This window comes from Macaca thibetana, chromosome 11 (genome assembly GCF_024542745.1).
Source record: "Macaca thibetana thibetana isolate TM-01 chromosome 11, ASM2454274v1, whole genome shotgun sequence".
Lineage (NCBI taxonomy): Eukaryota > Metazoa > Chordata > Mammalia > Primates > Cercopithecidae > Macaca > Macaca thibetana.
In genome coordinates, this window is record NC_065588.1 from 9,248,205 (window position 1) to 9,271,091 (window position 22,887).

Consider the following 22,887-nt stretch of genomic DNA (forward strand, 5'->3'; position numbering starts at 1 on the left):
CGAGCAGAAGCATTGAGTCATTGCTTGATTCAGTTATTTCTCTTTTCCCTTTTCCAGGAGGATGGCACATTCTCATAAATAATACTTTGAGCTAGAGTTGAAACTGACTCAATAATCCCATAGACTTTTATTTTGGATAAACATAGAAATTGACCTTTCTGGTCTTAAAACTTGAAACTTACATTTGTTTTATCTGACTTCCTTCCTCAGGAAAGGAACTTTAGGCCTCTCAAAAGAAAGTATAAAAGAACTGCAACTCACCAGATCACCACATCCAGACAATGAGACATTGGATACCTCATTCATCATAATTGCTTCCTTGTCCCTCCCTAGTTCCCATTTTCTTACAAGTTGTTACATTTGTTCCCTGCTATATAAACCCCTGGTTTTAGTTGGTCAGGAAGATGGATTTGGTACTGAACTCCCATCTCCTCAGCTGCAGGACCCAATTAAAGCCTTGTTCCTTGGCAATACTTGTCTCAGTGATTGACTTTCTGTGCAGCAAGCAGCAGGACCTAGACCCGGACCCCTGGTATTTCAGTAATAGAATCTGTTGTTATTTTCATCTCTCAGTGAGAAAGCTGAGGCAGTGAGGTTAAACAATTGCCCTACAAAGGACATGAACTCAAAAGAAGACATTCATGTGGCCAACAAACATAAGAAAAAAAGTTCAACATCACTAATCATTAGAGAAATGCAAATCAAAATGACAATGAGATACCATCTCATGCCAGTCAAAATGGTGATTATTAAAAAGTCAAGAAACACCACATGCTGGTGAAGTTGCAGAGAAAAAGGATTGCTTGTACTCTGTTGGTGGGAGTATAAATTAGTTCAACCATTGTGGAATACAATGTGTGGCAGTTTCTCAAAGATCTAGAGGTGGAAATACCATTTGACCCAGCAATCCCATTACTGGGTATATACACAAAAGGATATAAATCATTCTACTATAAAGACATAAACATACATGCACATGTGTGTTCATTGCAGCACTCTTCACAATAGCAAAGACATGGAATCAACCCAAATGCCCATCAATGATAGACTGTATAAAGAAAACATGGTACATATACACCATGGGATATTATGCAGCAATAAAAAGGAATGAAATCATGTCCTTTGCAGGGACATGGATGGAATTGGAAGCCATTATCCTCAGCAGACTAACGCAGGAACAGAAAACCAAAAGTCGCATGCTGTCACTTATAAGTGGGAGCTGAACAATGAGAACACAGGGACACATGATGGGGAGCAACACACATTGCCGCCTGTAAGGGAGAGTTTGGGGAGGGAGAGCATCAGGAAGAATAGCAAATGGATGTCAGGCTTAATACCTAGGTGATGGGTTGACCTGTGCAGCAAACCATTATGGCACATGTTTACCTATGTAACAAACTTGCACATTCTGCACATGTACCTCGGAATTGAAAATAAAAGTTGAAAAAAAAGAAAGAAACCCTCACTGGGGGAAGGGATAGTGGAAAACAAACAAATAAATAAATAAATAAATAAATAAATAAATAACTGCCCTAGTGACTTAGTTGGTGAGGCAGGGATGGAATCAAGATTCAAACCTAGGCAGTTTGGCTGTACTGTCTAAAATTTAACCACTGTACAATACTGCCTCTTTCCAACATATTCTCCATTTACTGCAATCATTTTTGCCTCCAGTCAAATCAATTTTTGATGCTTTTGCTTAGGATATTCTTTCTCAAGAAATATTTATGCCTTCCTAATTATTAATCAGTACTACATACTTTTGCCTTTAGCTTCTAAGTAAAATCTTCCTAGAACATTTTTTTTCTAATGTTTCTTAGAACTTTATTTAAAATTATCCTTGATTTGACTTTATATCCACATTTGGAATACAAGCAAATATGTTACACAACTGTAATCTTAATAGTATTTGAAATAATATAACTCATCATGTGAACATGCTATTAATGTCTGAAGAATGACTGACGCACCAAATGATAGTTTGACCAGAAATACGTATTTATTCAGCAAACCTTTTTAGTGTCTATTTTATAGAGACAAATAGCGCCATTCCTTCTAAGTAAATGTATAGGACAGAGAATCCAGCAAAATATACAGCCTGTATGGTCCTCAAACATTTCCAAGCTCTGTATCTATGGAGAAAAGAAAAACGTAAGAAGGTTGTAGGGTTTCCTGAGGAGCATTCAGTTGAGTGTGGGCAACAGAGTGAGTTTACGCAGGGTCAGCAAACTTTGTCTGTGAAAGGCCAGATGGTAATTATTTTAGGTTTATATGTCATGTGGTCTGCCATGACTAATCAGCACACAAAGGCAGCCATAGACAATATTAATAATAAGTGTGGCTATGTGCCAATAAAGCTTCATTTACAAAATTAAGTGTAAGGCTAGATTTGGTTTGAGGGGTGTGATTAGTTGACCATTGTGTTGAAGGAAGCCCAGTTAGCTGTGAAGTGAAATGTTGCTTTTAGAGATAGCTGTCCTACAAATAAAGCTTATTGACTTTTCTGGGAGTGAATATCTGAAATTGGAGAGTCTGCTACAGAATAGGCTTGCTCGGTGTGAGGACATGCCATGTGGATTGTCTCAGATGTAGGAAAAGCACTGTAGAGAATTTAAAATGTAGGGGCTCTTGGAGAGTGAGTTAATGCCATCTAGTACTGGTCATAAGCTGTGACGTCTTACCTGTGCTGCAGGGGGCGATATACTCAGCAACCACTGACTCATCTGAAAGATACATTGGGTGAAGGAAGAAACAAAAGATCTATGAACTAGGGACTGTGGTAAATCTGTCTAGTCACTTTACTACTGGAGAAAAGCATGCCATATCAGAATTGTCAAAACTTCATGTAAATAGACCAGAATTAAACAGGATCATTAGCATATTTATATATTCTTTCCCTGAGACCAGAGATGCAGATTGAAGCCTGTTCAGACGGCATATGTTCAAATTTTAAATTCTTGGGAAGATGATCATAATTGCATTAATCTGTAGTTCTCTCTTCCATGACCTCTCTGCTTCTATTCACTTTGTTCAGCTTGCTCCCTTAATTCCTTTTCTAAGATTATTGTTCCAGCTTGAAACGCTCCTCCTACTTTTATAGACCCCCAAAATGGCATTCATCCTCTAGGATCCAAATCAGATCTTTCTTCCTGTTTGTTCTTCATGAGCACCAGCCTTCTGTGCTGTTTTTGCCTCTCAAACTTATTGCTTAGCTCACTAACACTCATTTGTCATAAATAGTCTTTCCTTGTTATATAATCTTTTCATCTGTATTATGTTACCTATGTCTCTAAACTACTTGAAGGCAATGACTATATATTATCATTCTTTTTAAATTCTTCAGTTTCTGACTCAAAAAACACTAATTGATAAATTTGTTCAGTAAATGTTTTTTGTTTTGTTTTGTTTTTTCTTTTTTTTTTTGAGACGGAGTCTCGCACTGTCACCCGGGCTGAAGTGCAATGGCGGGATCTCGGCTCACTGCAACCTCTGTCTCCCGGGCTTACACAATTCTCCTGCCTCAGCCTCCAAAGTAGCTGGGATTACAGGGCGTACACCACCACACCAGACTAATTTTTTGTATTTTTAGTAGAGATGGGGTTTCACTATGTTGGCCAGACTGTAGTAAGTCGTTTTCATAGTATACATCTTGGAGGAAAGAAACAAAAGATTAATGTTGACTAACTGGGCTAAGAACAGGATCAACTGTCACAACAGGATCCATTTCTTGGCTCTGGTTAAGATTAATTGCTTCATTTTTCTCTCACTCACCTGTCTCATAGTAATCGTAGACTTTAACAATTGCTGGCTTCAAGTCTCTTACTGGGATGTCTTGCAGAACCATGAAGGAAAAACTTAGTGTCTGATTTGTCACCTAAAAGGAAAAGTGGGAGTAATCAATAACCTAGAAAGCCTCCTTTCTCTCATGAGCAAAACATATTCTTATTGTTCTTTGACTCTTTTTTGCCAGTGTCTTTAAGTGAGCAGACATTTGTGGATGTCAAGACGGGTTTTAGAATGCATCCTGGGGAACTCTATTTACAGTCAACAAATTTTCACAGATTTTCTTCTAAACAATTGAGACAACCCTATTATTTTGTAGTCCTTCGGTATGAGATTAAATCTTTGGGCCCATGTGAATGTGTTCTAAGCTGGAGAAACATGGTTTCATACAACCTGTAATTAAAACCACAAAGTATTCTTTCTGTTTGGATACATAAAACATTTTCTTTGTTTTATGGTCTTATTTGAAAATATCCATAAAATCCACATTTTATTTTATGGTGACATTTTAGAATGTTAATATTATCACTAGTCAACCACTGGGATCATATTTATTCATTTTGTGGAGGTGGTCTTTAACATAACAGGCATGCATGATAAACCTTTAGTCCTATTGATTTATCACTTCAAATTTAATATTTATTCATATTGTTGGGGAGTGGGGTCTTTAAAACAAAAGGAATACATGGTACGCCTTTTGTTCTATTGATTTTATACTTTAAATTTCATGGAAATATTCATATTCCAATTTTAACATAATTGAAAATAGAACAGAACACTACATGGAGTTCAAAGGAGATTTCCCCTCTTACTCTTCTTGGAATAGAGAAACTTTCTGGAAGGTCATTGCTAATGATTGTTTTCCTTATATTACTGACTATTTACTATTCTAGGAGAGAGACTCACTTAGAAAGATGACCTATATGTAGTCTCAGCCAGGATGTCAGAGCCCTCACCTGTTCCACGTAAATGAGGACATGGTTGTTGCTCACTTCTGTCCGGCTCACGGAGCTAGATCTTTCAAGCTGGAGAGAATTGGAAAACTCAGAAAGTTAGAGAACAGATGTGAGAATTCTGTGAAATCTAGAGCAGATTGTAATAAGGGACAAATGGTCGTTCTCTGAAGAGAAGAAAGCTAATTGTTTTCAGGTCCAGAGTTCCACTATTCTTCAATATCCAAGTAACACATTAGATCCTCTGGCATCTTTGATAAGTTTAGTTCACGTTGGTTTTTTCCCTTCCCCAACTTTTAGTGCATGTCAGTCAGTTTGGGATTTAAACCGTATCCTATCTTTCTTGGGTGGTTTTATTGTTTTGTGCTCATGTGCTTTAAATTCCTAACTAACCTATGAGTGGCCTAAGGGTGGGGACTCCTTGTGCATTTCTCTGGTATCATATATGTCCCTTAGCTTAGGGCCAAATAAATAGTTCATTTACTTCCTGGGTTTGGGGAAAATATTTTTTTTCGAGGCAGGATGATGTTGACATGGTTTTGATACTGGTGTGGTCTTAGTTTGGAGATACAGAACATACTTTTGTGTGAGGTCTATTAGGATTAAAATACACCTACCATTTTTACTGTTGGTTTCAGGGGAATAAAACCAGATACCATCTTTACATCAACAATCACCATATTGGAAGCAGGACGGTTTCCTGTGTAACTGTAGTGTCAAGGAAAAAAGAAGTTAGGGTTTTATATGTAAAAGAAAGCCAAATTTCTGCTTCCAAGAGTCACCTTAAGCCTGTCTGTCTTCAATACGTTGTCCCAGCAATATTCTACAAAGGTCAGTGTTCCCTGGACATGTGCAACATTGACATTGGACACATGAATATACATCAGATCTGCCACTTGCTAAAATTAGAGATGTTTAAGCATCACCCCAAAACTATCAAATCGAAATCTTTGGTAGTGAATCTTGCTAACTGGCATTTTAAACATGTCTATGGTTTTTGCACACCTCATGTATATGGTTCATTCGTGATTTAGTATATATTACTTTTATATTTTTAGTAGAGAAAGGATCACATCATAATGATAAAAGGTTAAATTCATTTATAGATATATCAATTCCAAATTATATTAATCTAATAACATAGCTTCCTAATGCACTATTAATTTCTGGTAATTCCACGTTACTTTGGGGCCAAAGATCAGGTGATGAAGTCAGAATGTCTTACCTGATGGTCAGTGAGATCTGGAAGCTGGTGTGGGCTTTGTGTCCATCACAAGTTTGGGGCACAGTCTGCACTTTTAAAGCAAATGGGGAGTCCTCTTTCTCTGGAAGAATATTGTATTTCATGGATGTCTGTGAAACAGCAAAGACACTATCAGTTTCTCTCTATTTCTGGGACCCCTCACTTCCTCATTATTTAATGTCTCCGTAGGTGCCCTTTACTTTCTCAGGAAGGAAGGAACAGAGTTTCCATTTCCATTGGCAAGTTTAAAGTGGACTCTCACCCATATAACCTTGGAGCCTCACCTGAAGATACACACATCTTTCTCCAGTTACTGTTATAACGTATTCTCCAGGGAGCTCTGGCAATGAGATCTGCTGCAATAACAGGAGGTTGCTGTTGTCTACTTGGAAATTTGTGGAAAAGGTCCGTGAATCCTGAATGGTGACTCGTGCAGTTTTCTCAGTTCTGGTGAAAGTGGCTGCTCCATACCTGGACAGGGCATGGAGAGCCACCACTGTGTCCTGGAAGAGATGAGAGGACAACCGCCCCAAAGAGTAAATTTTTGGTGTCTGGGGTTTTCCTCCAAAGTCTGTGTTAACCTGCCATGAGGGAAGCTGACTTTTTACCCCTAAAGTAGATCTTCACTAACTGCCTTTCCTTTTTCTCTGCCTTTCAGGCATTATCAAAATCATGCTGCAGTTTCTCCAAATGAAATAAAAGGCTAATAATATTTATTAATTTCACAATTTATTTTCATTGATAGTCCTTTTGGATATGTCCTTCAAAGAATAGGTCTAAAACTAAGAAGTTAAGACAAAAATAGTGACCATTTTTAAGTAGATGATTGATGACCAGTTAGATGGAAGAGGGATACTGTACATAAAAATGGTACGAGACAAGTTGCGCTTTCTTGAGTTTCTTTTTACCTTCATCTAGTTTGTTTTTATTTCCCCTACCTAATCTCTCTGAAAAACAAAAGTTTCACTATGTAGATCCTAACTGTTGAAAGAAGACAAGTAAGAGGGAAAAGCCAGACACTCTGGATGTTTAATACAATCATTTATACTCTCGATAAAATATTTTTAGAATTATGCTAGAAAAATAAATTTTCAAGAGCTTCAGCTTAAAAAAGATCAACTTAAAGAGAAAGTAAGAAGAGCACTCTCAGGGAAGGTAGAAAGGAGTGAAGAGGCTGAGTTCCTTGGAGTAGTTGAAATGGAACTTCTCATTCTGAAAAGATCAAAGTGGATTCTACTTAGTCACTGTGCTTTTAATTACACAATTTTGGGGGGATACATCTTAGAGGATTTCTTGTTAGATTCTGAAGATGTCTGGAACATTGATTCCCAACTGGAGGAAATTTTTTCTTGTTTCAACTGGAAGTGGGGTGCTGCTGGCATCTGATGGGGAGAGGCCAGGGATGCTATTGAACATTTTATAAGGCTGAGGATAGCTCCTTTTACAACAATGATGTGGCTCCGAATGTCAATAGTGTCGATGCTGAAAAACTCTGGTCTAGAATGTGTCCAATGACCATAGCACGGCTTTAGAGGGTAAAGATGCTCCTCGTAAGTCTCCATGTTGCTAACATATTAACATAGGGCTTAGTGAAAATGGTTGTGGAGGATGTCTTAAGTCTTTCCTTTAAATTCCCATGGTCCTCAAATATTCCTAGATACTTATTCTATGATTTAATAATTGCCTTCTCTTTTCTATTACCTGCTCTACTTTTAAGCCTCCCAATTGCCAAGTGAACTTGGAGCAGAAGAGTCTTTGGGAACCACTGACCTGGGTGGAGGAGAAACCGCCCTGAGAGTTCTGCTGCTTCATGATCCACTTCACAATGTTAGTTGCAGAGGTCAGGTCCCCTGTGGTGGGGGCTGGCTGGGCCGTGAGATAAGCGAGGAGCACATAGGATGTCATCTCCACCTCAGCAGAGGGAGCCTGGGGTTGGTAAAAATGCCCCACTGGTGCCTTGGGTTTCTGAGGTCTCTCCCAATGGACGAGGTTGTCTTAAGGGTAAGAAAAAGGAGATAATTGCAACTCATAAATAAGTAATTATAACTGGTAAATAAGAGAATGCACATTCATAATACATGGAGCTGAAAATAATACAGGAGAAGCAAGTTCTTCTCTGTCATAAACTCCTAAAACTCACTAACTCACACTTTTATGCTGAACTTCGTCCTGTGGGATGACGGTAGGGTAGGTTGATGGAGGAAGCAGCATAGAGCATACTCACCAATCTCTCAAATGTTATTTTAGTTGGACTGATGGAAGGGAAAAGTGGTAGACAGAGTTCTTTCATTGTTTGTGATATTTCCTGAGAATTGCAGTATAGACTAGAATATAAAACCTAAAATGACTTTTGTGATGCTCTCTCTGGCAAATAGAGATAAAAATACTTTGAAAATGTTACTGAGTTTTCTTTCTTTTTGTTGTATCTCTTTTCTTTCTTTTTTTTTCCTCCTCAACCACATCGGTCCCTTTTTGTTCTTTCGGTAACATCTTCCAGAGTTAACTACTTCCATTGTAGGTGATGAAATGTATAAGGCCCCACTTCAAATGTTGGCACTGCTATAAGCATGTTCTTTCCCGTTAATTCAACTCAGAATTAAAACTTTTGATTCTTGTTGTTTTTGTACTCCAGCCTCAGATATAGTTTCCACTGTAGAAGTTATCTCATGGCAGTTGTATTCTTTCTAATAGTGGTCTACAACCAGACTCTAGTTTCTCCAAGAACACTACAAGACAGATTGAATTTAAATATGTACTAAACTATATAACACTCTTTCAAACGAGTTTGAATGCATTTTATTTTTAGACAATCTTTATGACATTTTTTCCTTAAAAACAATGCCTCTGCTCCAAATAAATCATGGTCAAAACAAATGAAGATCTCAAGATGACATCAGTTCCACTTGTTTAAGTCCTAGTGTTGTGTGGATGACAAGCAGAAGCCAGTTATGATGACAGGTGATACATCCAAAGTAACTGCCAAATTTGTTAACATTTTTCCATTTCTAAACCATTGAAAATCATCTATGGAGTCACACCACCCTCACGGTAGTCCAGCAGAGGCACCATGCTATATGAGTTACTGTTTTCACTAATAAAGAACTGGTAGATTTTATTGCTTCTTGACCTTTTGGCTAAAATCAAGTGAAGAATTGGTAGTTTTTGAGATTAGCAAGAGTGTGCTTGATTTGTTCTGTAGCTCCTGTCATAAAAGGTTTAACTCCTTCTGGTCTCTGTTCTTTAAGTTTGTCTTTGATTTTATGTCAGCTTTGATGTTCTTCTTGTAGGCTTCTTTTGTGAAGTTGGTTCCTGCATGTGATTGTTCTTGACAATATCAACACTGGTGATTACTCTGCTTCTAGTACCTTCGCCTTGGGAAACCTCAGTGAAGGCATTTCCACCAATAAGCGAGTCATCAGTGTCACCCTCTGTCCTACTGACCATCTTCCCCTCCACCTCCAGGCACAGTCCTTCCTCCATCTCTGGATCTTGTAAATGTCAGAGAACATGTCAGCGTGGCTGATGAGATCCTGGTAGATAATTACGATGGTAGCTGAAAGGAGACTACAGCAGTGCTAGCTTAGCAGGAGCCTGGAGCATGAAGCGAGCGAGCATGGTGCAGCCAGGACGGCGTTGGGTGGGGGGTTTAGGGGGTATGCAAGAGCTGTTGTACTTCTTTTCATTCAAGTAAGTAGGCAGAAATCATGAGAAAATGAATATATTTGTCTATTATATTGGTTTTAGCAAGTAGAAATAAAATTCCACATTTTATCAGCAGCATTACGTCTATTATGTTCCGTTCTGTATAACATATGCAATCCCAGAGAAGATAGTTTTATAAGAGGTGCTCTGATCTCACAAGGCATGACTTGGCTAAAGAATTACAGATGAAACTTGTGGATTTCAGCAGGAATATATTTCTCCTCTTTTTGTAGAAGCAGTGTAAATGGAAATGGAAATTTGGTACCATTTGCTGTTTGCTTTCACCTTTTTTTGCACACTTAAAAAAAACTTTTATTATTTATTTATTTATTTTAAAATTTGATTTAATTTAATTTTAAGTTCTGTGGTACATGTGCAGGATGTGCATGTTTGTTACATAGGTGTGCCATGGTGGTTTGCTGCACCTCTCAACCATCACCTAGTTATTAGGTCCTGCATGCATTAGTTATTTATCCTCTCTGTTCTCCCTCTCTGCACCTCCCAGACAGGCCCCAGTGTGTGTTGTCCCCCTCCCTGTGTCTATGTGTTCTCATTGTTCAGCTCCCACTTATAAGAGCTCTCACCTTCTTTCATAGCTTCCTTATCAAGTGAGTTCAGTATTTCTCTACTCTGATCTTGGTTTCCCACTAGGGAAAAAGCATAGGCCAGCAATGCCTTGGTGTAGACATGGCTCCCATGGGTCCCCTCCTTTGCTACATTCCAGGCTGACTCCAGGCAGAATAGGGCATTGCGAACAATAGAGTGCTGTAAAGGCAAAAAGGTGGTTGTGTCAAACTAGGGTGAATAGAGGGTCTGCAAGTCAAGAGCTGGATATTGACAGTCAGATGTTATTAATGGATTTCAGACAGATAGGCAGACAGCTAGATATTCATCAAATTTAAATAGAAAAATATTTCGATCTCTTCACTTTATAGTTCAATTCTAAGGAATAAGACTAGAGAACCTGTTTTTAGGATTGGCTTTGATACATAGTCTAAGGGCATTACTGGACAAGTGTAAATCCCTCTGAATGCATCAACCAAAGAGCTTATCCATCTGAGAAATGCCTCATCATTGAACCAAAAGAGACTTGAGACTCAGCCCTTAGCAGGGTGGCATTCCAGACAGCAGGTCTACAGTTTTCATGGCAGGGAATCAGATTAAGCTGGTACCTACAGTGACTGGGAGAGGAATTTCCAGAAGGGCAATAGTAACATAGGCGGAGAGGGTCACTTCATCTTCTACACCTCCCTGTGAATACAACATTGATTCGATTAATTCCAATGCCAAGTGTTAGTATATTCTCTTCTGTTGGGTGGAAACCCTCCTCAGTATCTGTTTCTATCAGGTAAGGTAACGCCACCATTCAAAGTATACCATTTTTATCTCTCTCTCTCTCTCTCTCTCTCTCTCTCTCTCTCGACAGGGTCTTGCTCTGTAGCTCAGGCTGGAGTGCAGTGGCACTATCACACCTCATGGCAGCCTCAAGCTCTTAGGCTCAAGCAATTCTCCTGCCTCAGCTTCTCAAGTAGCTGCAACTACAGGCACAGGCCACCATGCCTGGCTAATTTTGTAAAATGTGTTTTTGTAGAGACTGGATCTTGCTGTGTTGCCCAGGCTAGTCTTGAATTCCTGGGCTCAAGTGATCCACCTGCCTTGGCCTGAAAGTGCTGTGATTCTAGGTGTGATCCACTGCATCTGGCCCAGTTTCTTCCTTCTCTGTAGAAGGTTTAATACTCTTTCCCTGATGCCTTCCCACATTATCCAGGACTTCATCTTTGCAATTTCCTCGTGCCTCCTTCCTCCCCTCACCCCTGGGGGATGTTATATTGATGTGTCATAGAGTCAGAAGTTCATGGAACAGTTCACCTTTATGGCGTTGTTGAGCAGTGACCCAGAGCTCCTGAAACAGCCATTGTCCTTCTGCATCTGGGAGAGCCACGTGAGAGACTGGGTAATGTGTGCTTCATCAATGAAGATGTAGGATCGAGCCTGGGCAAAAGTCTTCAGTACAAAAGCTGTGAGCCTAGCGGGAGGAAAAATGCAGTGCTGAGGCTGTTTTCATTGAGCGCTTTACTGCTCTGTTTTGTACACATAGGTTCCCCCATCACAGTGCGCCCCCAAGAAAGTCAATCAGCTATTACTGAGAGTTTGGAGACTTTTTCTTTTAACTTGGAAATTTCTTTTTTTCTTTTTCTTTTCTTTCTTTCTTTCTTTTTTTTTTTTTTTTTTTTTGCTGCCACATGTTGTTCAATCCATTACCAACTTGTCCTTGCTTCCTAAAGCATTTCTAGGCCACTTTAGAGATTCAAGCTCCTTCTAGTTTTCTTGGTTGATTAACTAAGTAAGGCATTTGCTTTTACACTGTGGGCTTTATGCATTTATTTCCTTTCATAGATTTCTTAGCTTACTTTCTGTGGTTTTAACTCTAATCACCTAACTTCTAATGTTCTGCTTCAGTAACTATTTCCCTCCATCATCCTGCCCCTCCACTTTTTTTCCCCTGTGTTTGCCTGTGTGGCAAAACTACAGAGAGAGAGAGAAAGGATATCATCTAGTAGAAGGTAGTAAGGTATGACGGTAGTAAGGTGTGCTCCGTCATACCTTACTACCATGTTGTGGTCTTTTCTAGAATTTTTCTAACACCTCTTAGTGCTGAGCAACAATTTAAGGGGGCAAGTTACAGACTTATAATGTTCTTTTAGCAACATGAGAAGGAAGAGGGTCTGGGTATTTTGGATTAAAAAAGTCAACCTAAAAGTGTTCTCAATTTTGCCACTTATTACATGTTTGCTCCTGACACATTTGTTTATCCACACTGAATATTAGTTTTCTCCTCTGTAAAATGAAGCTAATAACTCTCACTTTGCAGAGTAGCTATAATAATTAAATACGGTAGCATTATGGTTTAGAAATGGTTTCTCCACCAAAAGTCATGTTAAAACTTAATCCCCAATGTGGTAGTATTGAGAGGTGGAGCCTTTAAGAGGTGATTGGATCAAGAAGGTTCTGCTGTAATGAATGGAATGAATGCATTCCTAGATTAAAGGGCTATCATGAGAGTTGCACTGGGGGCTTCATAAGAAGAGGAGGAGATGCTAGCCCAGTCTCTACAAAGTAAAACAAAGAAAGTAAAAGAAGACAAGGAGAGACCTGACTGAGCACATCCAATCCTCTTGTCATATGATGCCCTGCATCACCGTGGGACTCTTCAGAGTCCACACCAGCAAGAAGACTCTCAACTAGACGCGGCCCCTAGACTTCAGACTTATCAGCCTTCACAGCTGTAAGAAATACATTTCTTTTTCTACATAAATTTCCTAATTTCAGGTAGTCTGCTATAAGCAACAGAAAATGGACGAAGACAGGGAATCTCTATATGCATGTTTTGAACTCACAGTTGAAACTCAGAATATATTTTCTTTCTTACCAAGTGTTGCCCTGGTTCCTGCCATATTTTTCCCCAAAGGTGCTGTAGGAGCCGTCTTGGTGTTTGTAGTTCAGCTGTCTCTGGTAACCTGAAATGGAAGGCTACAGATGGTTCATGAAGCATTAAAGAAAGGCAGGCCATCCATATGTGCAGGCTGATGCATCCAGGAGCCACGGACATTTTATGACGTCCTGTGATCTGCCATAGTTTTGTGAATGTTATGGATATATCAGAACACAACATCCTGTTAGAGTGTGGGAAGATTGCTGTTTTCATAAAAATGGTCATCGTGGGTTAATATTTGATGATATAACTGAAGCCTCATTGGGAAAAGTTTCATTAGAGTAACAAAGTAAATTTTTCTGTCTCACGTACCACTGATGAGATAGCCAATGGCCTTGGCCTTGATCTCCTGTGTCAGCTGCTGGGTTTCATTCAGATAGTTCAAGACATAGATGTTAGGAGCAAACAGAACCATGTTTTGTTCTCCACAGCCATAGGGCATCTGGAGGAGATTTTGTATATTTTGCATAGCAGAACCTAGTATGTCACCTGGGGAATGTGAAAGATTAGATGTCAGAATAATTTCAGTTCATAAGCAGCCAACATTATTCACAAAAATGGCTTTTAAGTTCAGAGTCTATCATTTAGGTAAGAGATAAGTTATACATACAGAGTGTGATTTCCAGGATCCTAATAAGAATAGCAGCTATCAAGAACTTGATAATTCAAATACAAATACATAGATAAGATGTACAGTGGCAACTCCTTTGGCCCAGGTTTACTAAATGGAAGGTGACTCACCCAGAACTGAGAAAGAAGCTCTGGCAGATTCTTTGACCACATTTGATGGGAGCTTCAAGGACAGCCGCTCAGACACATCAGCACCTTTAGAAACAGACAGCCCATGTTAAAGGAGGACATCTACGATTACAATACAACTTAGCAATTATAATGTAGCAAGAGCTTCAGAGCCACACTGCCTGGATACGGTACTGGCCCCGCTTTGTGACCTTGGGTAAATTGTGATGATTTGAGGAAAAAATACATGTAAAACATTCAGAACAGGATCTGCAACATATTGAATTTCAATGAATGTGAGCAATTATTATTATTGTGGTTATTTTATTATTAGAGTGAGCAGTAATGTTATTATATCTCCTTGAGGAACTCTGGGTTCTAGGAATAAGAATTTGATTTAATGATGAGATTACCTTTAACAGTCTAATTGCTTTTGGCACTGTGTGACTTCCAGAGTCCTTCCTCTCCTCACTTAACTATGTTTTGCATTGCTGTGCTCAGTAGCTTTCTAAAAGAAGTCTAAGACTTCGTGGGGGAACTATCGCTCTCTTTCGTCGCAATATTAACACTTATACTCATAATAATACAAGTTATTTTACTGCCTCCCTTACTCTATATAATATTGGAATGGATTCCCATGTTTATAAATAGATAACATGAATATAACATGAATATATCTTAAATTAGCCCTTCTCAAATGACAAATACAGTGTTGTATACACTCTGGACATAGAACTAATAATGCGGCAGTGCTGTATAAAAGCTAGAACTAGTTCTCAATGATATGATGAAGTTAAATGTAAATTATTTTCTGACACGGAAAACACACATTTGTAGTGAGATGGGTAGAAAATGCTATATGTTTTGTCAGCAGCTGTTTTAGAGACTATCTCTTGGGATTCAAACTTATCATGACCCTGCTCTGTTTAGTTTTTGTTGTTGTTGTTGTTTGTTTGTTTGTTTGAGACAGAGTCTCACTCTGTCACCCAGGTTGCAGTGCAGTGGTGCGATCTCGGCTCACTACAACCTCTGCCTCCCAGGTTCAAGCTATTCTCGTGCCTTAGCCCCCCACGTAGCTGGAACTACAGGCGCCCGCCACCAGGCCTGGCTAATTTTTGTACTTTTAGTAGAGACAGGGTTTCACCATATTGGCCAGGCTGGTCTCAAACCCCTGACCTCAAGTGATCCTCCCGCCTTAGCCTCCCAAAGTGCTGGGATTGCAGATGTGAGTCACCATGCCTGGCCAACCCTGCTCTCTTTCTACCTCGTCCTGGGACACTCTAGGCTTCTGCAGCTGGGCTTGTCAGTGAGCAGCCACTGGGCTATTCAGGTAAAATAACTACGTGTAAACCAAGAAAGTCCAGGTATTAGTCCTGTCTGTACCACCTGAGTCACATTAACTTGCTCTCTTGGGCTCAATGTCTTCGTCTGTAAAACGTACATAAAGAAATATTTAGTATTATGCTGCCTTTAATGGAACATGCTGAAAACTGGGAGATAATATGTATGAATATGCATTGAGGTTTATACCCCTCTGTGGCTTTGATCCCACTGTGATTATGAGGCTGGACTCTTACCTGAGGCACAGGTCATGGAATTGAAAGTCTTTTCTTGCTCAATACCTTCAGCCTTGGATGAAAAGAAAGAAAAGGAGAAAAGATAGAAACATCCCGGTGACAAGAGAATAACCATAGATTCCTTTCTTTGATGGGTAGGGTTTACGTGAATGATGTTTACCATTCTACTCTTTTTTTCCCCAAATTTTATTTTAAGTTCAAGGGGACATGTGCAGGATGTGCAGGTTTGTTACATAAGTAAACGTGTGCCACGGTGGTTTGTTGCACAGATCATCTCCTCACCTAGGTATTAAGCCCAGCATCCACTAGCTATTCTTCCTGATGCTCTCCCTCCTCTCACTCCCACCCTCAGACAGGCCCCATATGCGTTGCTTCCCTCCATGTGTCCATGTGTTTGCATCATTCAGCTCCCACTTATAAGTGAGAACATAACATCCTACTTGTTATTAAATTATTACAAATCCATAAAACAGTGAAGAACAAAGGAAGGTGGTAGAAAGAAAATGGGAAGAGATAATAAGGGCAGTGAATCAAAGGTAATGGGCATGAGAGAGATGTGAATCTTAGGAAAGAGGTGGAGATCAAGAAATTGCACTCAAATAGTTTGTGAAAAAAGATTTACAATAGCTGGCAATGTCTGCTGCAATGCTTTTAGGATAGGAAATTCCATTAGTCTTACAGGATGTATTATGTGAGCATGATATTAATGGTTCTTTGTTGTCTCAAGAGTGACCGCCAGTGTTGCATTCTTACAGTTGTTAGGGACTCCCAAAAATATGTTACCTCCACCAACAGGGTTTTGATGACTGTGTCTTTTCTTTTAATCTCAGGGACCTCAGCAACCTCATTTCCACAGAGTTCTAGGGACTGCATTGCCTCTGCACTCACTGAGAAGTTCACATTCCCTAAAACAAGGAATATTGAAAACATGAGTATCCATTTTGATAGTCCAACCACCTTTAAGGACTACACCTTAAACTTACAATTGGCCAGAATAGAAAATAATGGTAAAAAAAAAAAAAAACAAAAACCCACAAGGTTAATGTACACTGAGTAGCCAATGTCCAAGAGTAGTGATTATGGGGACTAGCTTGGGTGAGAACAGTGGGAGGAGGTCATTGTGGACAGAAATAGGAAAAAATATTAATTTTATAGAATTATATCTATGGCAAATAAAACAGAGAATATGATGAAAAAAGTGCTCAGACAGCCACCATCCTTGTTGATTGATAGGCCCTTTTGGGTACTGTCACTCACCCAGAGTTTTAGGAGTCACTGTCCAAGACAAGGTTTGCCGCTCATTTCCACAGATACAATAGGATTCTTCTCCCTTTGTGTTTTGGGAAGCTAGGAAGGCTGGAGAGGCTTTCAGCTGCACACTGACCTATTAGCCCATGTGAGGCAGAGACAGAAATGATGAGAATATGGAAAGACGTGAACACATAGAATTGGGGCCAAGGGTGAGATGCTGCAGTAAATTGGGATTTGTAAGAAAAATGGATGTCATATAGATTCATCCATGCTTTAAGAAGCATGGAAATGGCAATGATACAAATCAAGGCTGGTTATGTATTAGGAGGATCTGGCATTTGCGTTAGGGTAGATTGCAGACATGCAGACGTGGCAGTAGCAGATGAAAGGGAAAAGCAGTGATTGTATATTGCCCTCGGGAGTACTATCTGCTGCTATGTAGATTTTCTGACTGTTTCTTCCTCCCTCTCTTCTCCTATTTCTTAGAACATATATTACATGTCTACTCCATACAAGACATAAAACACGGGGAATGGTATATGAGAGGCTCCCGATCTTGAGGATATTGTGTTACAAGAAAGATGATCTATATACAACCACTATTACATAATGTACAAAGAGATACGTGCTATAAGATAAATTAAAATTATATATTGTGGAGATTTCAAGATGAGGGGTTGGAGAATGACACTGGTGGAATTGAGAAAGCTGAGTTATGTGTCAGCTTCAAGAATGTTCCTGGCATAAAATCTAACTTGTAGCAAAGAATTCTGCACGCGCTAAAAAATAAAAAAGCAAGGTGTGGCTTAGAGAGCCATGGTTTAAGCACCCATAGCACACATAGCATTGTATTATCTCTCTGATCATGTCCTGCTTTGCATAGCACTAATTATTCACAGTGCTAACACACAATTCCTTGAATTATCCTTAGTCTCAGGAACAGTATCAGGAGCTGACTGATCAAAGGAATCTTTTGTTCTACCCACCTTTCCTGTTCACCCTCATTTTCCTTACCCGGATGCATTTGGGAAGGTAGTTTAGGACCGTGGCCTTGAGTGTGAAGGCCTCTCCACGGATCACAGAGTAGGGCATTGTGAGCTCCACAAAGAAGGGCTGGAAGGCTCGGAGGGAGGCAGTGGAAGAGATACCAAGTCCAGCGTCTTCAGACAGGCAGAAGGCTCCTGCCTTCCACTCGGTGATGGTGTCAGGGACTGTTACTCCTACCTCAGCCACACCTGATGAGCTGGGGTGGAGGACAAGTGAAGAATACAAATAATAAATGTGAGCCACCTTTCCTCAAGTGAGAATCGATATGCATAAAGCTAATGTCAAGAACTGAATCCACTTAAGGGTATATGGGTGTGTGCATGCATGTGAACACTAGATTATGTCCTGGGATCTGAGCTGGGAAAACAAAAGCCACTAAATGGTACCTCTCCCTCTTATCAACAAATGATCACATCCCACATGTCTGTACTTGGAATAAAAATATTTGAATTGTGATTCATTTTGGTCCTTAACTTCCCTTGCTAGTGTGTAATCCCATAAATAAGCATTTTTAAGAATCATGACCAATGAGACCACTGGATTAATGTAGCCTGATTTGTTTATGTGCCTGCTCCAGCCCTGATATTTACAGAAGGCTCCCTGAATGACATTAAGCAGTACATATAGAACTGAATATTATAGTTCTCATGTCTACTATTTGACAGTATCAGGAATAATTATTTTAGAATTGCTCAGCACTGAGACGATTATATTAATAAGCCTATACAATTGCAGCATTTTACTTAGGTCTATCCTAAAAAGAGGTTAAGATAATTATTCAGAACCTTTCAGAAAGATTATCTTAGAATTGAAAATGTTGGAGGAACCACATTCCCTCCCCTTCAGCAAATGGAGGAAAGTAAAGTTACTTACTCCACTGCCACCAACTCCCAGATCCAAGTCTCAGGAAAATAGCTTCGCACCGTTTCAGGGACTGGCCCTGAACTTTGTTCATTATTTAAAGGCATTATATTATAGGCGCTCATTTGAGGAGGATATGGCCTCCCTGCTACTCCTAGACCTACTAGAGAAAATTGTCTAGTTAGGGAAAAACATTCATTAATTTCATGGTGCACACGTGAGACGTCAGAGAACAAATTTTCAGTTTTCCTGCTCAGACTGTCCTAAAAGTCTTACAGAAGTTGTAGAACTTGGGAACTACTTTGTGATCCCTCACTCTCTGAAAAGAGAGGAGTCTTTGTCAAAGGTGGAAATTCCATGTATCCTAGACATAGCATAATTTGATGTGAGTGGAAGCTGGAAAAACAAGATCATTTGGAGACAGTTCTATGGGTTTTGTGGGGAAGGAACAGTTTTGAAGTTGAGACAGTATTGCTTCATTCTTAGAGAATCTCAGCAGGAATTGTAAAATGCTCTTTAGGCATTGTCAGTGGTTGCTATACTGAAAATGGAATTACCAGTGGAGTGAACAGAATTTAATGACTTAAATTCTGTGTACTGTATGGAAGTTTGCAAAACTGTTGTTCTCTGGGGAATAAGATTAGAGCATTAGATTTTATTCCACTTATTTTTTGACATCTGAAATAAACAATTTGGATGTCAAAAACAGATATTTCCATTTGGAATGGCTGTGTAGTTGAGACAAAGAAATCATTTACCAATGTGAGAGGGCAGAGAGCTAGACATGTAGGCAATTTTGTCCATGTTGTGCCTGAAATCATGCTTACTAATTGAATTTGAGTTAAGATCTCTCTCCCATGTATCCCATCTGATATTTCAGAAATACCTTGTGAAAGAATACTTATAAGGAAAAATATATTTCTAGCAATTTCACCCTAATAGTTTTCTACACTGAAAAAAGCATCAGTAGTAATTTCTTTAGTGAATATCATACACCTTCTTGCCCCATGTCCTTCTAAGTGGTAATGATTTCTGACTCTGATTTTTCACTGATGTTCTGTCCTCTCTGTCTTCACTCTTATCTTAAATATTGAAATATCTAAAAGGATGATACATCTAAATGAACTATTTTCCATTTTCTGTTGGATATGTCAAGGGCCCTCAAACTCCTCCAGTTATTGCAGTTAACAAACCATGGCATTATGTGTTATTTCAACTCCATTCAGAGGACGATGGCTGTATCCTTCCTACTCTTACTGTCAACTTGACTTTCCATGTATCCTGTCTTAGTCTCTGTATCAAAGTTTTATTCTTCTGCATGACACAACTAATAATCTCTACAGTAAATGCCTTTGAATCAGTTTCCCAGGACAAAAATCTTATTTTTTTTTCTTGCTTCTTTTCCCCATTTGACTTTATGAAAATTTGTTGAACTCTGGACTAAGCCACTCATACTCTGTTTTGTTGCTGATCTCAAAATACTTTCAATGAAATTTTCTGTTCATGGCTTAAAAAGGGCTGCTCAACCCAGCTTTGTAATACTTTTTGACTTTTAATACCTTCAAGCAAACAACAACAAAAACAAAAAAAAAAACCCTGAACATTTTCTTTTAATTTAGAATCTAGTGTGATTGAGACACATGTTAGATCATGTCACCCCTCTTCTGAAAAGCTTCTTATTTCACTCATAGTATAAAAGTCAAGTCCTTACTATGACCTACGAGGCCCACACAATGTGGCCTCAAGTATTGCTCTGATCTCTCTCTCCAACTGCTCACACTTTATTCATTCTGTTCCAACCACACTGGTTTTCTTTCTCTGCTTAGAGCATTTCAGGCATACTCTCACCTCAAAGCCTTTGAGAGATAGACTAGTGAAGAGGTTATGAACATGAGATCTGGAATCAAACTCCCTGACTTGAATCTACCGTGTGCTACATTTTATTGGCTATGAGATCTTAATGGCTGAGTTATTTAACCTTTTTGGGCCTCAGTTTTCCATATGAAAAATGGTGTTAAAAATACCTACCTTATAAGGCTACTGCAAGAATTAAGGAAATCTATCTAAACTCATCTATCTATAACTATCCATTGATCTATCAAACCTACCAATCTATCAATCATCTATCTCCCTATTACCTATCTCCTGGAGCATAGAAAACACTGCATAAGTATTTTCTATTATTGATATTGTTTCCTAGGACTATGACACTCGTCTTCCAGAGAGTCACATGGCTTGTTGTCTTCCTTGAAGTTTTTGCTCAAATTTCACTCTCTTGGTAAGATTTTTACTGACCACCCCCCCATTTAAATCTTCAACTTCCTTCAGTCTCAACATCCCTTCCCTACTTGAATTTTTCCATATAGTATTTATGAACTTATAGTGAGCCATATAATTTACTTGCTTATTTTGTTTATATTCTCTCTGAGCCTATTAGAACATAACCTTCATATAGTTGAATAGTTTTGTTCTTAATGTTTGTTATATAACCAGAAACTATGTCAGTAACTATTGAACACACGAGTTAAAATTTGTAACTTCTTAATTTTTGTAGTTTCAAGTACTAGCCATGTCTTTCATTGTCTAGCATAATTTTAGTTCCTTGTTTAGTTTAATTATTATCTTTCACTCGTCCTCTCTTTTAGGTCCTATCAATGCTATTGAATTGATCTTCTTCATATGTACTGTTCTATAGCATTAAACACTTTCAGGGTGCATGATGACTTCCCAAATAGTCATGGAAATGGCTTCATGTTGTTGAACTTATTATCCAGAAATTTCACAAGATATTTCAGTTTTCTTAGTTCTTTTATTTCCTCATATACCTGACTCATTTATAGCTACTAATTTCAATCCCTGTTGTGTATTCACCACACATTTTAGAAGCTCTTTTTTATCCTGAGTGTTATTATATACCCCCAATTCCGGTTTTAATAAATTCAAGAACATTTCCTTCCCCCTAAACCTCCATGGTTTAAACTTGAAGTTTGTTCTATGTAAATATCATGGCTATTTTCCTTTCCCTTATTCTCTATTCTCATTGTTTATATAACATCTTAGTTACATGACAAAATCGTATTTACCACTTTTGAGAAATTGTTTGAAATTTGTGCTATCATTGAAGGTATACTTAGAGATAAACAGTCCATGGCCCTTGAAAAGGTGCCATTTTCTTAATAATAAAGCTCATTTAAACATTGATATTAATCTTAAATGCCAAGGAACATGGAAAATGCTATTTAAATAATCAAAGTTCTTAATTTGTGTTGGTACATTATATTTAGTTATCTTATTGGGCATTTTGCAAGGTCTTGAAGAACCATTAGTCAAATTCCTTCAATTTATTAACGAAGGATTTGAGTCTTAAAGAGGAGATGTGACACACCCATTTCACATATAGGACTTCTAATTTCCAATCCGAGCATATAAATATTTGTTAGCAGATGGACGTCAGGAATATTTTGGAGAAAAGGGGAGTTGGATTCATGATAGAGGGATGAGAAATGGCTGGATAGTGTTCAAATGTAAGTAGATCTGGTGATGAGACAGATGTTTTAATAAGTTGAAGGGTCTTGAAAAAGGCTGCTCTATTTGAGTAGTGGGTTTGGCCATGGATTATGAGATATTTCTGTGATGTTCACGTTGTTTCTGGTCACCAGTGAAGCCCTTTGTCCTTCTTTATGTTTTGAAAAATACAGCATCCCTATGAATTTCTTTCCTGTTTCCATAATCAGAATTATTCTCTCCTTCCGTTGTCAGCATTTTCCCTCTCTTATGGTACATCAGAATCTTGTATTTTATCTGATTTTGTGCCCTGAAGTATCTGTTGTATCTAAAAAATAATCCTTGATCAGTTCTGGCTATCACCAGCTAAGTCACCTCAGCAAGAAACAATTAATTTGAATCTTGGTTTCTTTGTGTGTATAAAATGGAAATAGGGCTACATTATTTCATTTTAGCATTTTTGGCATAGTAATATTGTTGGACATGAAATAAAATTAAAAGCAAATTTTACCTCCATAGTATCCTTGACTTATTACTCCTGCAGACATGGGGGGGATGACTGAACACGACTTTGGTTTTCGGATTTTCGAGTTAGTGAACACCTTCAATCCCATCCCCTGGAAAAAAATAATTATTCAATCAACTTATAAGCTTGATTAGAATATATAAAACATACTATCCTTAGAGACTGCCCTATGTAATTCCAGTAACCTTATATTAATTCTATGGCAAAAC

The 22,887-nt window shown here is 38.6% G+C and overlaps 1 protein-coding gene and 1 pseudogene across 2 annotated transcripts in view; both read right to left on the minus strand.

Annotated features, from left to right (window-relative positions):
• Positions 1–1,977: 1,977 nt before the first annotated feature.
• The window catches only part of LOC126931414 (pregnancy zone protein), a 59,069-nt gene continuing 38,159 nt past the window's right edge, over positions 1,978–22,887 (minus strand). The window contains exons 17-36 of one of the 2 annotated variants that reach the window (XM_050749598.1): positions 22,664–22,769; positions 18,661–18,811; positions 17,755–17,983; positions 16,747–16,873; positions 16,273–16,394; positions 15,490–15,541; positions 13,916–13,999; positions 13,487–13,663; positions 13,112–13,199; positions 11,551–11,707; positions 10,858–10,932; positions 10,266–10,446; positions 7,750–7,973; positions 6,264–6,482; positions 5,962–6,089; positions 5,354–5,444; positions 4,740–4,808; positions 3,772–3,874; positions 2,682–2,723; positions 1,978–2,132 (exon numbers count right to left, since the gene is read on the minus strand). In XM_050749598.1, the coding sequence (XP_050605555.1) occupies positions 2,110–2,132; positions 2,682–2,723; positions 3,772–3,874; positions 4,740–4,808; positions 5,354–5,444; positions 5,962–6,089; positions 6,264–6,482; positions 7,750–7,973; positions 10,266–10,446; positions 10,858–10,932; positions 11,551–11,707; positions 13,112–13,199; positions 13,487–13,663; positions 13,916–13,999; positions 15,490–15,541; positions 16,273–16,394; positions 16,747–16,873; positions 17,755–17,983; positions 18,661–18,811; positions 22,664–22,769 (2,448 nt within the window). In that variant the 3' untranslated portion in view covers positions 1,978–2,109. Of the gene's footprint in view, positions 2,133–2,681; positions 2,724–3,771; positions 3,875–4,739; positions 4,809–5,353; positions 5,445–5,961; positions 6,090–6,263; positions 6,483–7,749; positions 7,974–10,265; positions 10,447–10,857; positions 10,933–11,550; positions 11,708–13,111; positions 13,200–13,486; positions 13,664–13,915; positions 14,000–15,489; positions 15,542–16,272; positions 16,395–16,746; positions 16,874–17,754; positions 17,984–18,660; positions 18,812–22,663; positions 22,770–22,887 lie in introns of those variants that run through there. The other variant, XM_050749599.1, reaches the window with a different exon arrangement.
• On the minus strand, positions 7,982–9,791 carry LOC126930329 (translationally-controlled tumor protein-like; annotated as a pseudogene).